The sequence below is a fragment of the Hippoglossus hippoglossus genome, chromosome 16 (assembly GCF_009819705.1).
Source record: "Hippoglossus hippoglossus isolate fHipHip1 chromosome 16, fHipHip1.pri, whole genome shotgun sequence".
Lineage (NCBI taxonomy): Eukaryota > Metazoa > Chordata > Actinopteri > Pleuronectiformes > Pleuronectidae > Hippoglossus > Hippoglossus hippoglossus.
This window is the reverse complement of record NC_047166.1, coordinates 15,295,759-15,309,728: the sequence shown is the minus strand read 5'-3', so window position 1 is coordinate 15,309,728 and position 13,970 is coordinate 15,295,759. Positions and strand designations below refer to the sequence as shown.

At 40.2% G+C, this 13,970-nt stretch overlaps 1 protein-coding gene across 5 annotated transcripts in view; it reads left to right on the top strand.

Annotated features, from left to right (window-relative positions):
• The first annotated feature begins 848 nt into the window (after positions 1 to 848).
• Positions 849 to 13,970, top strand: part of LOC117777069 (focal adhesion kinase 1-like) — a 60,445-nt gene continuing 47,323 nt past the window's right edge. Inside the window, exons 1-2 of one of the 5 annotated variants that reach the window (XM_034611585.1) lie at positions 849 to 1,172; positions 11,419 to 11,445. Coding sequence is in view for 1 of the 5 variants with exons in the window: in XM_034611571.1 (XP_034467462.1) it covers positions 2,921 to 2,957; positions 11,419 to 11,445 (64 nt within the window). In the remaining 4 variants the exon portion in view is untranslated. Of the gene's footprint in view, positions 1,173 to 1,235; positions 1,475 to 2,858; positions 2,958 to 11,418; positions 11,446 to 13,970 lie in introns of those variants that run through there. The other 4 variants (XM_034611576.1, XM_034611577.1, XM_034611571.1 and 1 more) reach the window with 4 other exon arrangements.

Genomic DNA, 13,970 nt, shown 5'->3' with positions numbered 1-13,970 from the left:
TACATAAATTAGATCACGGGCCCACATTTGATGAGATTTTTGCTTTTAGATGGTTTATTAAAGGAGGTGTATGAAATTCAGGGCCAAAATAGTGATGCATTCTGTCAGTGTGTTGGATTGATGACAATATCAAACTAACAACTCCCGAAATCTCAGTCTGTCTGTATGTGGCACATGTTTCTCAAAAACTGTTCATCTTATCAGCTCAAGGAAGTGCATTGTCAAATTTGGTGTGATTTGGAAACGGGATACGTAAATATTGAATAAATAGGTGGTCAGCGCTTTGCATCATGTTGAAACTCATCAAATAACGTAGTCGATTGCGTCAACAACGTGTTTACGACAATGGTTGAATTCATGCAACGGCGACACCTGATTCTACAGTTCGTTGTACTGCTGAGTCGAGCTTCACCGAGAACTTTGAATAAACAGGTGAACAGCTCTTTGTGCAGCAGCGGTGGCTTCAGGGTTCTGTGGACTGAGTCCTGCAGCAGGGGTTTGTTTGCCGCAGCTCAGATTCTGCAGGTCACTTAGACAGTTTCAGAGAGAAAGCTGCAACCAGCATCAGGTTTAGAACACAGTTTCCCGGTTTCCCACTTTCCCAGGGTCCTCTCTGGAGCCTCCTCAATGACCCTCAGGGGGGTCCCCGGACCACACTTTTGAGAACCCCTGCATTAAACCCAACTTGACTCACATACTAACACAGTGAAAGTCATGAATTTGGGTAAAGATGAAACTGGACAGCTTAGCACTAAATGAATTGATTTCACGTTAAATGCCCATATAAGGGGAATAATAAAATATGGATGTAGTATTGAATAAAAAGTGAGGACTCTGGAAGTGGCGTTGGACCCGCAGGGCCCTTCTCCTCCTGTCAGTGTCAGCTGCAGCCATGTTGGAAAAGCCCTGGCTCCAGCAGCAGAAGCAGCAGCAGCAGCGGCAGCGGCGCTAACAGCTAGCGTCAGTGGACACCGACAACCGGGCACGGCGCTGTTGTGGACAAAAACACACAGGGAGGAGGGAGCCTCATAACGGAGAGAGACACACACAGCCGCCGCCGCCAAGCCGGTTCTCATATCAGCGTGTGGATGTGGGGAACTCACACGTACTGGCCGGAACAAAGGTGCACGGTTACGGGGAGTAGGTGCGACCGGGCTCCGGGGCTGAAGCGGGTGAGTATCGATCCCTCGGCGGAGGCGGATTGAGGTGGGGAATAGCCCACTGTTAGCCCAGCTAGCTTAGCATTAAAGGGGGGTAACACTCACACTCGCACACACACACACAGGCAGACAATGGGGTTAACGCCAGTGCAAGACGCGGGGTGTGTATTTTTAGGAGCTGGTTTCGGGGTTTTACGTTGAAACGAGGGGACCTGGAGGATGTGGAATAGTGGACGGAGTCATTTGTATTCCTAACAGACAGACAGTGGTGCAGTGGCCGAATCCACCCCTCTCTGATCCGATCTGATCCTGTGGTGGGTGCAAAGGTCCAACAACACTACAGGAGAAAACGAGATGTTATTAATAATGTAGCGGTTTTGCTGATGAATGAGTTGCTCAGGCTGAGATTTGCTGTTTGGGTTTGAGACAAAAGGAGGCAGATCTGACTTAACCTGAGCGTCTCAAGTGTTTTTTTTTTGTTGTCAATCACAGTACTGTGCACTCATTGTGGCTTTAGGTTTATTGATGTGCATTATTATTTCAAGCAGGTCCGGATTGAGGACCACACAGCATTATTTTAACCATCCTTGGTAGGATTACTCGGATATTTCGCTGAGATGCACAGAGCTGTTTTTAATATGGTGCCCAGCAGCTCTGTGGATGTGATCTGACATTTGAGTCTCTGGGATTTTGGAGTCAAAGCTGCCTCTGTCATGTCTCCTTCAGATTTCTGTTTTCCTGCCTTTTCCCCCTTCTTGTTTCCTGCCCTCATACGACTGTCGCCCCGCATCACATCCCTGCATATGCTCCACCAGCCAAACCGGAGGGTCAGGACCCAAAGTGTGTCCTCACATGTTTTGACACAACTGCGGATAAAAAGACTGATATTAAATGAAACTGCGAACGTATTATTAGTCATGTAGGGTCAGAAAAGGGTAGCATCACATCCCTTTCCAGTAAATAAACTCAACATTTGATTCATTTTATTTTTTACTAATGATGCAGATTTGTTTCCACCTAACCGTCTTCAGTCGCTTCCCCTTCCATGAGTGACCACAACCGCTTTCCTGTCTAGATATTACTGAAAGGCTAGTTAATGTTTGCTGGATTGCTTATCCAGTCAGTGCTGCAACTCCTGGCTTTCCCCCCCGTAACTTAAACATGTCTGCAGTCAAATAGATAAAAACCTGACTTGTGCGTATACCTTTTTTTTTTTGCCCTATCTGTCTTTCAGCATGTCCTTTTTATTTCATTTCTGATCATTGAGTCCATATGCAGAATATATTTCACTTGGATTGCATTTGTAAGAATAAATCACATTTTTTATACACTTCATGCACAGTGATTTATAAGTAGGCTTGTGGTTTGCAGTGGCTCTACTTCTCTCCTTCCTCTGCCTTGCCCTATCTCATCCGCTTCCACTAATCTGAAGTGGTAAGGATAGGGTAAGCAACGCTGAGGATGGATCGATCTTTACACCTGTACGTTTTCAGTCAGAGACAAATAAGGACACATGTAAAGGTGTGAAGTGAGTACAGAAATAGTTGGAAGGAAATGAGAAACCAAGGCTTAGGAGAAGGGAACCAGCGGTTTGGAAATGAAACTCAGCCCCCAGGTGTGTCAGTCAGAAACAATCAGTGGGCGGGTGTTTTCCCTAACCTATAAGTGACAGCATACAGTACAACAAGGAAGTGGAGAGGCAGGAGAGGGGTGGCTGCGTGTTAGCAGAGGTCCGGTCCTCTGTGAAACCAACTGCCAACATGCAGTTCTGGGATTTCCTGGGCTGCACCGACACAGGTATGTGCGTGTGTAGTCGCTCTGACGGCTCCCAGTGAATGCGTTTGGCTGGGATTGGACTGGTGTATGGGTCCTCTGTGTGAGGCAGGTAGAGAGGGTCTGGCAGGATGAGGGCTGGAAAGGAATTTGTGCTGTTCACCGCTGTGCAAGCAGTTGCATGTGAAAACCTCACAGACAGGTAGAGTGTGGAGCACAAAGAAAGACGCAGAAGGCTTTGATAAAGTGTCCTTCTGCGGTGTTTTCCTTTTCCTAAACCAGGTCAACTGCTTTTGACCAACCGATTGACAAGGAAGCCTGTGTTTGTACCTCTTGATCTGGCCCTTTTTGGATCTGTGCTCACCATGCTTTCCACAAAACGTGGCTTGAATGTGTGCGTTCCTGCATGTGTGGAGTTCACGTTTTGGTGTGCGTTTCTGTGATTTTCTATTTTATGATTGTTTAAATCTCCACAAAGGAGGGACTAATAATGGGATAGAACAACCATTTCTATTACAACATATTGCTGTAATTACAGTGACTATAGGTCTCAGAAAGTGCTTTCACACTGTCTCTCAACAAAAGACATAAAGTCCTTACTTGTAGGGGTTCATTTGACTGTTCTTAAGATGAGCATTGATTCATTGTGCCCTGACGATGCCTCACACTCATCCTGTGCATCTAAACGTACAATCGTATCGTGACTTCCATTTACCGCGCCGAGAAGCAACATAAAGACTGATCTTCTAGACACTTCTAAACACTGACAGCCAGGTCCGGTCAGACCTGTACCACAAAGAGTTAAACATCAGATTGCTGTTCCTGTATACACAGAGCCCAACAACCACAGGCCACAGAGATCAAATGTCACTTTACTTGTCCACGAAGGCTACGCGTAGATGTGCAACTGGCAGCAGAGTATGTGGAGCAGATGTCTGGCTATTGATAAAGTAGTGAATAGTTTTTGTTAAAAGAGAGTGGGTTGTCTTGTGTCTTGCCTCACTTGTGGTTATTTTATTCGTTTTGTATTAAATTCCATTGACGGTTCTACCACCAACACCCATCCTGTGCCCCGGGCTATGTGTTCTGTTATAGCACTAATAGCTACGGCTAAGATACCTGAAGGCTTGTGTCATGCTCTTCACTCTTTCTGACAAGTATCACACATGGCAAAAAAGGATTGTCGGACACAGTTCTGAATTTTGAAGTTGCCTTTTACAGTTAGTTTGGCTCTTCAGCTGATTCTTTCATTCATGACATTTTCCTGGAAGAAGTTGTCAAATTACAAATAATAGAACAAAAATGTGATTTAATATTTGAGCACATTTACACCTGTTCAGTTCCCAGTCCAAAGCCTGAAAAGAACAGAGGTTCTGTTGGAACGGTGGTTTTCAACGGGACAATACAGCAGCTCTGTCTGGAAAGACCAGTGAAAGGATGACTGGAAACATGTGCTCATGTTGTGTCATCATCAGTCTTCCCCTATTTGCATCCATAGCTTACAATTTTGTTTAACTTGTGCCCTGTGGTTAGCGCTCACTGCCAGGCACTTTGATTGTGAAATGACTCATATCACAGATCATCAAAAGAGTTTTCCTCACCAGGTTTACATAAGGTTCTTGATGTTATGTGAAGTTTATAGGTATGGTTACACTAAGCAAGTTTATGTGACATATTTGACATTCCCCAATGGCTGACATCACTTTTATTCTCGGTAATACGGAAACAAATCAATACAACGGTAATTAGAACATCTGCTTCGAAAAAACCCACGTACATTTGCAACATCTGTTAGGGGCGTGAAAAGTCCTATGCCAGGTTTTCTAGCTGATGTTTATCTCACTGGTCTATATGGTAATAGGAAGTCGAACTGAGAATTTCAGTATCATTCCTTGTATCCTGAGTAAAAGCAGATGAAGAAGAGATGATACCCTCTCTTTACTACTAAAGTAGTAATAGGGCTGGGCGATATGGCTAAATTTACATCAAGATTTTTTTTTTTTCATCAGTCGATATTGATAATTATCACATTATTTATTTCAAGTTTAAAGACAGATTTTTGCACCTGAGTAAAGGATGTGGTTTTAAACTCTTCTTTACGAGCAGAGAATGACAAACACTTGATGAACGGCAAAACATTTTACTTTGAGGTCAATCAATTATGTGATATTCCTCCTCACTGTCCTTACACAATATGTATTGTGTAATACATATCTATCTATCTTTGATGAAAAATACATCATGATAATTATTATTGTTTTATCAATAATTATTTCAGTTGTAAATGTATATTTGCACCACAGTTAAACACTAATAGAACTGGATTAACTCTTCAAGTGTAAATGTGTGTTATAGTAGGACAAGTATATTAATTGTATTGTATTAAGCTGTACAATGTTTTATCATGGTTGTTTGAATATTTTCTCCTCTCAATCCATTCAGTGTATTTATATCAGACAGCAGACATGTTTCTGTAAATAAAAAGACTGAGAGGAATTCATGTAAAAACATACAACAGACTATCAAAACCAGTGGGTATTCAACAGCAAGAGCCTGTATTCTCACTTCCAGAAAGAATTCAGAGATGTGACGTTTCTGTGAGACCCCAGAGACACGGTGGCTTAGATCAGTGTATTTGTGAATATCTTGAACATTAACTTAGTTGCAGTGCGCTGCATGCTGAGGTAGAGCCATAAAACAGCTTGTAAAAAAGGCTTGTTTGTGTAAAAAAAAAAAAGAAAAAGAAAGGGGGGGTGTAAAAATAATCAAACCATAAATCTGTGAATTCAGAGGAAGGCAGCAATAACGACAGGTCATAAATCTAAAAGAGTTCATTAATGCAGTTCAGCCGTGTAAAAAACGATTGGATTCTTTAAAAGCCTAATACCCGCTCCTTTTCAAATGAAGCGGATAAAGGTACTAATAACTGACCCATTATGACATTAGTAATTTGGTTCATTTCACAAATAAATAGACCCGTCTACAACATCATCATTTGCTTGAAATAACTCATGTTAGAATGACTCGAAAAAGTGTCAGAGTTTGGATCTCACTGTTTGTCCCCAGTTGGTCAAACATCTGTATTTGTTATGTTTAGTATCTAACAAATCCCTGCTAATGTTCATTTTATTCATTCGCAAAGAGCAATGTAAAAACATTTAGGTAGTACGTAAATGAATAGGAAAATACAATCTGTGGAAAAAGTTCTTTGAGTGTCTTTTATTGTTTAATTAGAGATGTTCGGATCCCATTTCTCCCTTCATGATACTGATTCCCACTCCTGGCCAATACAGAGTATGGATTCATTACGATGCATAAAACAACTTATTTTAACAGCTTTATGCTACTAATCCTGTATGGAAGTGATGATTGTTGTCTTTGTTGTCAGGCCTGGCTCAGGTTAAATCCTTTGAAAAACAAATGCATGCAGAGAATGAATACCATAGAACTTCTCTTATTATCTAGTTTGACAGTCATAACTGAAAAGCAGCACAATAAGTAAATCTAGAAATACACAACAATTCTCTACCTGCTTAAACAGCTTGAAAATGAAGTCTTGCAAATGGTACACATTGCCATTTTATCTGTGGGACTTTCCAGCATTAAATATTGCCATATCGCTGACATTTTAGCTAACTCTGGCTAATGCTAAACTACTGGAAATAAATAAAAAAGGCATTTCTGCTGCTCGTATCGGAACATCTTTATATTTAATTTATCCAATATTTTATCATTGCATGAAAATATGATAAGTCTTTGCAGTAGATTATACTGTATTAAAAGAGGAGCATGTGGTTTTGTTTGGAGGAATGCTCTGTGTGCTCTTGGACTCCGGATTCATATTGGTGAATTGCAATGTGTATTAATGCATTATGTTCAAGCACTTATGTCAGTGCATTGTTTAACAAATTGAGCGTACAGCTTCATTTGATTGAGTGTGCACAAATACCTGAACCTACAGGGTTGCCTTCCTGGCATTATATTGATGTTCCGTGAAGATTATCAACACATTTGTTAATAGATTCAAGATTCAAGAGTTTATTGTCAAATGCACAACAATTACATTAAGCAATCGCTGGCAATGAAATGCTTGGGTCACAGGCTCTCTTATCGCAATGCTCAGAAAATTACAGCAAAAAATATAGAATAAAATAGAATATAAAAAATTTAAAATAGAAAATAAAATATATATATCTAAATATATATATACACCTAAAGAAAAAAACAATAGTGCAATTATGTGGAATAGTGCAAATATGCTAATATATAGATACCAAGGTAAAAAATTTTGAAATTCTTCTTCCACACATGAAAATACAGATATGAAGAAGGGGCCTTGGTGTAAATCAGAAAGTCCTCTGCCTCACTTTCGTATCACTGCGGTAGTCCAAATACCACAATAATGTTGTTATAGCTTCTCCTTACAATGACAGCTACCTCATTAAAGCTGTCGCTGCCACTGTGGTGACTCTATTCTGCGCTCTGATGTTGCACTCAGTGCACTCTGCATTCTAATAGATCTGTGCTGAGGAGCGGCAAAAAGGCTGTTGTTGTTTTCTTGATGAGAATGGAGTTGTGCAATGCCCTCAGCAGGGTGTCAGCTGTACCGTAGCCTCCACGCTTTACAGCCAGAGGCAGTACTTTTCTACTCTGAGTGGGAGAGAGAGAGAGAGAGAAAGAGAGAGAGAGAAAAGGCTGAGAGCGTGAGGTGGAAAATGTGATCGAGTAGGAGGGAGAAGTGTTTATGCAAGTGAAAATGTTTTAAGCTGTTTCTAGTGACAGATGTTTCAGCGCTGTTTTTAATAACAGGTTCTCGTTTGGGGTCATTATTTGTGGATGTGAAAGATCAAAGTTGGATTTAGAGCGAGGTCAATTCCTTGTTTCGCTGAGGAAATGTCTCTGCCAAGAGGATTGTTTGGAACCAGAAAAGGAAGTCTTTTTACCAAAATATGTACGAGTGGTGATGAGCATGTTGTGACACTTCTGCTGCCTGAAACATTTCAGTACCACAGTAACTGTATAAACTGGACGCAAATGTGTAGGGAAAATGTGTCACTAAATTTCTAGGGCAGTAGTGCTATAGGTATATTTTTAACACCATGGACAATTTCAATACACGCTGGAGCCTTCTTTACCTAATGTTCTGCCAGTCCAGGCTTAATATGGCTCAGTGTGTCAATGCTTTAAATGAAACATTAGTCACGAGTGAATATAGAGACAGACTAAGCGAGGGAGAGAATAATGCCACTGCTTGTGTTGTGTTGCTTTTTGTTAATAACATCCTCCTTGTGGCCAACATTTTGGACACAACTGTGCCAGGAACAAATTGGATTATGTGATTAGAGGAAATTATGTGGAATGGCAGAACACACACTGTACAACAGTGAATCAAACCAAGTAACATGTATGTGTGGGTTGTATCTCAGTAACACATAGAGTTTATTAATACACTTAATATTATGTTCTTATTCTGGCCAAACTCAAAAACATCATTATGTGGCTGTGTACGATCTGGCCAAAAATTACATCAAGATAACATTTTCACATCAGTCAATATTGCTGATTATCACAATAAATATCGCATTATTGTTTGTATATGTTTGAAGACAGATTTTTTTGCTCCTGAGTGAAGGTTGTGGACAGAGAAAGACAAACACTTGATAAAAAAGTAGATTAATTATGTGTTATGCCCCTTCACTGCAATGGATGAGCATTACATTGATATATTTAACTTTTCAGTGTTCGCCCTCAAAACCTGTTTAGAATAAAAATCTAATTTGGAATCAGGACACAGCTACAAGTCGAGTTGCATTTTTTAGTTGTTTGTATCTTTTTGTAGCTTTTCAAGTTGCAATTTTGTGTGCCTGTCATATTTGCCCTAATAAAAAGTACTTTTCATTTCCTGCATACTGTCTGTATCAAGAGCGTACTTGAGGGGATGGTATATAGCTCAGAATGCACAGTAGTAATGGGTCATGTAAAATTGGGACACAGCTTTTATCTTTCATATATCATAAGACAAAGCCCTGGCAGCCTCCTAAATCAGTCCTGCTTCGTGGCTGTTGCTTAGTAACAGATAGCATAGCTTCACAGTGTTGGACATTTCATCATGTTGCTCATTTCGGTGTCATTTCTATGTGATAAAGTAGCACAGAGCCAGTGAAAAGATGAGATAGAGGAGCAGTGAGAGGAAGCCGACTGAGGGTTCTGAAACAGATTTGATTCGGGCTGAATGAACCCAGTAGGTGTAGTTACAGAATGACGGAGCATATATATAATTTGCCATGTCATGATTCTCGCCTCGCTCCGGCCGTCTGGAATGTGGCTCATATCAGATCCTCCTGATTCATTAGAGCTGCTGCAGAGTCACTGGTTGGTCAGTGCTGACAAACATGTAAAGGCCTGTTCATGGTTCTGCGTCGAAGCTACGCCGTAGGTACGCATGTAGCCTATGCACGGGGCCTATGCCATTGTGAGGATTCATAGCTATGCGTAGGTGTTTGTGTGCGTCGCTCTGCAATTACACCGAAAGGCTAGTGGCCGTAGAGTTTCTATGCTACTGTGTTGAGTTTCTTCCCGTTTCCAGTCTGCTTATTTAGTAATTCTCTGGCATCTATGTTTATTTCAGAACAATGGCGAGTGTTGGAGTTAGAGCTGATAGATGTTTGATAAATGGCTTTTTCTTAAAGAACTACAACAAAGAAAAGCAAGACGTCAGAGGAGATGGTCTTTACGAACATTAAACTGAGTGGAGCAGGAGTTTCTGGAAATACTGTCGACCGGAAATGCGGGGCGACCATGTACAGCCCTCACGATCTGCGTCCCCTCGCGTTACATCGTTGGGGAGGTGCACGTCAGGGTACAGTGCAGGGTTCTGCGTAGGGTACACATCTACACTCAGGTTACTCCGGAGAACGGCGTAGATTCGATGCAGAAGCAGGAAATGGGCTGAAAGCAGTGGATCTGCTCAGTGGGATAAGAAATGGACCCTTGTCTGTCAAACAAAGCAGTGAAGCACTGTAATCATGTGGATTGGACAGTTGGACTTAACAAGTGATGAATGTCCTCTTTAGTGGAACTGTTGTAGTTATACGTTAAATTATAAGTAATTAGTCATTCAGTGAACATAAAAGTTAAATGATCACTGTGATAAGTGATCAATGTTATTATTACTGTAATTCGTCATTTATGGCAAATCAGAGTGTTCTTTCTGCCAAAGGTTGCATTTGTCAATGATCCCGTTATTCGATTCATTTCTCTTAGCTCTGCTATCATGATCTTTTCTAATCTCTATAAACAGATTCTACATGTGAATATGCAGAATCTCTATGTGAGTGACAAGATTATGTGGCCAGTGGCCTCCTGGTTTCATCTTGACCAATCACGTTTGAGCAGACTTTGATTGCCCGCAGGTAAAAGAGGAAGGACACATTGACTGAATTGCATCAGCGATCTGCTTTTTAATTTATTTGCATTCATATGCAGATAACTGTTAATAGTGATTAGCCAAAATGTTGTCTGGACCTAAAACACCTACAATATCACTGTATCACTGTTTGTGTTCAACTCATTAAACTGAAAACAGCGAACAGAAGACAGACTCTCGGCCCGCTCTCTACACTGGAAGCCCCAAAGTATTGCTGTTGCTCCAGAGACAAATTTTTTGTCGTCAAGATGTGATTGAGACTTTTCTAGCTCACTTCTTCTGTTTATGCCTCTACCATCATCTACTTATACGCCTCTTTATTGCATCTGCCAAGGAGGTTATGTTTTCATTGCCGTTTGTCTGTCTAATTACGCAAAAGTCACTGAACCAATTTTATTGAAACTTGGTGGAAGGGCAGGGTAAACTCATTACCTTTTGGAGAGGATGTGATTAAGGGGGCAGATCTGGGTTCTTGTTTTTTTTCTTCACTTTCTTTAACATTTATAGGACATTTTTAAGCATTTTTGTGAAGTTTGTAGGGAATAATTCATGGATATTAATGAAAAATATGCATATTCAGAGTACTGATATCTGAGTGTGAGCAATGTGGCAGGGCTTGATTGAAGTTAAAGGGATTGTGCGCTACAAAATGCCATTCTAGCTTTATTCTTTTCCTTTTCATCCATTCTCTTTCACCTTTGCGCTCCCTTTTTGTCATGTTGTGGAGACGCTCATGAAATTGGACTTGGATCACAGTATATAAAAACCTCATTAATCTACATCTTGGAACACTTTATCTCACTTAATTTATAAAAAATGTTGGGGTTGCGTCAAAAAGAGACCACATTATTCAGGTGCTATTGTGTCACTTCTAGGCATGCTGTAGTACTATGCTGTGTTACAATGATTCTCACTTATACATGACATATATATATATATGTATGTATGTGTGTGTGTGTGTGTATGTATGTGTGAATTTGAATAATTTAAAGCAAATGTTCCCTTCACAAATTATATTATATTTAAGTAAAATCTTGTTTTTTTCCACTCTCTTTTCAGATATTTCCAGAATATCATACTACACTGGTGAGTAAAAATTCAACCTTGTCTTTCTTTTTAGTACAAGTGTCTTTAAACCAACCACAGTTGTCTTGTGTGGCGCAAAGCCCATGCAGGGGGAAACTTGTTTCAGTGGAATATCAGACTTGAAGTTCATTGCGTGATTGCACAGTCCCAACAATTGTAAAAACTTGCCATTTTTAGAGGGAAGGTTGCAGCCTGGCGGTTGTTGTTGTTGTTTACCGTAGCAAAGGGGATTTAAAAACAGTCAACAGACGGGAAGTGGAAAGAGACGAGAATGCCATGTGAGATACGCAGCCATTTGCAGGTGTATGCCTGCAGATATAGACTGCAGGCAAAACATGTATAACATGCCTAATGAGATGACAGCTAGTACAATAACACAAAACATCAAGTTTGTTTCTGCAGTGTGTGTGTGTGTGTGTGTGTGTGTGTGTGTGTGTGTGTGTGTGTGTGTGTGTGTGTGTGTGTGTGTGTGTGTGTGTGTGTGTGTGTGTGTGTGTGTGTGTGTGTGTGTGTGTGTGTGTGAATTCATGCATCAGACTTTTTTCTGTCAGAAGTTGTTGTAATTCAATGTAACTTTCAATATGAACAGACATGATGTCAGCCACTGAAATTAAAATCATTATTCAATTAAATTTTTCATGGTAATTAAAAGATTCACTCTTCTTTTTCTTTTTTGTAAGTCAAAACTTATTTGGTCTTACTCTTGACTTAAACAAGGCCAGTGTTACTGTTTTATGGTATGGATGGAGGTAGAGCTCAATGATATCTGAGTTATATTTAGGTCATTTTATGGTCCTTAGCTCCAACCTGTCTCCATGGCTGTTGCTAGGTAACTGTTGATCCTTTGTCTTCCAGCAGGATGTTGTCTATTTGGAGCCAGGAGTTTATCATTCCTGAGAAGGACCGAAACACAATTTACATCTTAACCATAACCCTGGCCACTCTCTGAGTTACCAAAGTTGAAGTCAAGTTCGAGGTTAACTGAAACTTATAATGAGGTGATCCTCTCTAAGTTTGGTAGAAAGTAAAAGCAGCATGGTACCCAGTGTACAGAGTGGTTAAAGGGAGCAGCTGGGACCTTTAACATCCCTGTGAAAACACTCATGCTCAGTAATGCTGATAACACTGAATATTTACTAGCTTACTTTGAGAGGCGAGGATAGTGAACATAACATTTAGCCTCTGTATCTCCGTCGGGACAGAATTTATGTCATCTGACAATTTTAAATAGTGATGAGACTTAAAACACAAAAGAAGACATCTGGAGTTCTGGTTTGTTAGTTTCTAAACAATCTAAGTGCCACTTGTGGTTTAAGAGCCAGTACGTCAGTGAAAGCTGAGGAAAAAATCACAGTAAACATTTCTTCAATTTCCATAAAGCAAAAGGCTTTAAATATTTTGTCTTTAAATGTTAATATATTGCTCATTCCTGATGGTTGCATAGAATTGTTGGTGTATTGGCATTGAGCACAATTTAGGGCACAAAGAATTTGACTGCATATTTTTCATAATGTTCCATTATGCATTTAATTAAACATGTTTCTGTTTGAAAAGAAACAACACTACAGCGTCATTCATTTCAGCAAGTGCTCCAACCGCAACATATCAGTTGGTCAGGTGATGCTGTTAGAGAGCAACAAAGTCTGCAAAGTGATGCGGTCAGGCTGGATGAATGGATTTTATAGAATACCAGACATTAAAACGAAAAACTGCTTTTTGTTTCTCATTGCCAAGTGACAATCTCAATCCATTTGGCTTAACCATGGCTATGTTTCCTTACTTTAATGTTAAAGTTATTATTGTATTATTAATAAAGTAAATATTCTAATCAATGATGTTCTCCTAAACATTATCACAATATAAAAGAGATTCATTTTTCAGCACTGATTAGTTTCAGTTTTGAAAGGTAGACAAACAATGTCGTCCTGCTGATTATAAAAAGCTATTGTAAATCATTTGTGGATTCATGGACATATTACATATTTTATTTCTTATTATTCTTATCCAAAGCAAAACCTAAAATTTGAATGATCTACATCAGGTCATTGTTGTCAGTGTTTTGCAGCTGGAGGCGTATAGCTGTAAAGTGTTCTCGACCATCTCTGGCACATCAGACAAATTGAATGTCAGAGTGCTTTACTGCCGATGAAGAACGTAGCTGCTGCACAAGCAGGTGAAATGTGTGTGAAAAGGAGACGAGGGAGGACAGAGGGCAGCAGTGACCTGTGGCCTGCAGAGACGGACAGAAAGAGACAGGCAGACAAGTTACGAGCTGTAAGGGGTCAAAGAGTGGAATGTATTTTTTCAGTAGCTAAGCTCTAATCCTTGTGTGTGTGTGCGTGTCTATACCTAGTTTGTTAAAGTTGTAGTGTTGATTGAACAGCGTCATCCTATGGCATATTTATAATATATTTATAAGTACTGTCCTACCAGTTTGCTCTCTTTCAACTGCATCAAGTCTCAATTACAACATTTCTGTCTCTCCTCCCTCTCCTTCTCTGCCCTCCACGAACACACACGCACAC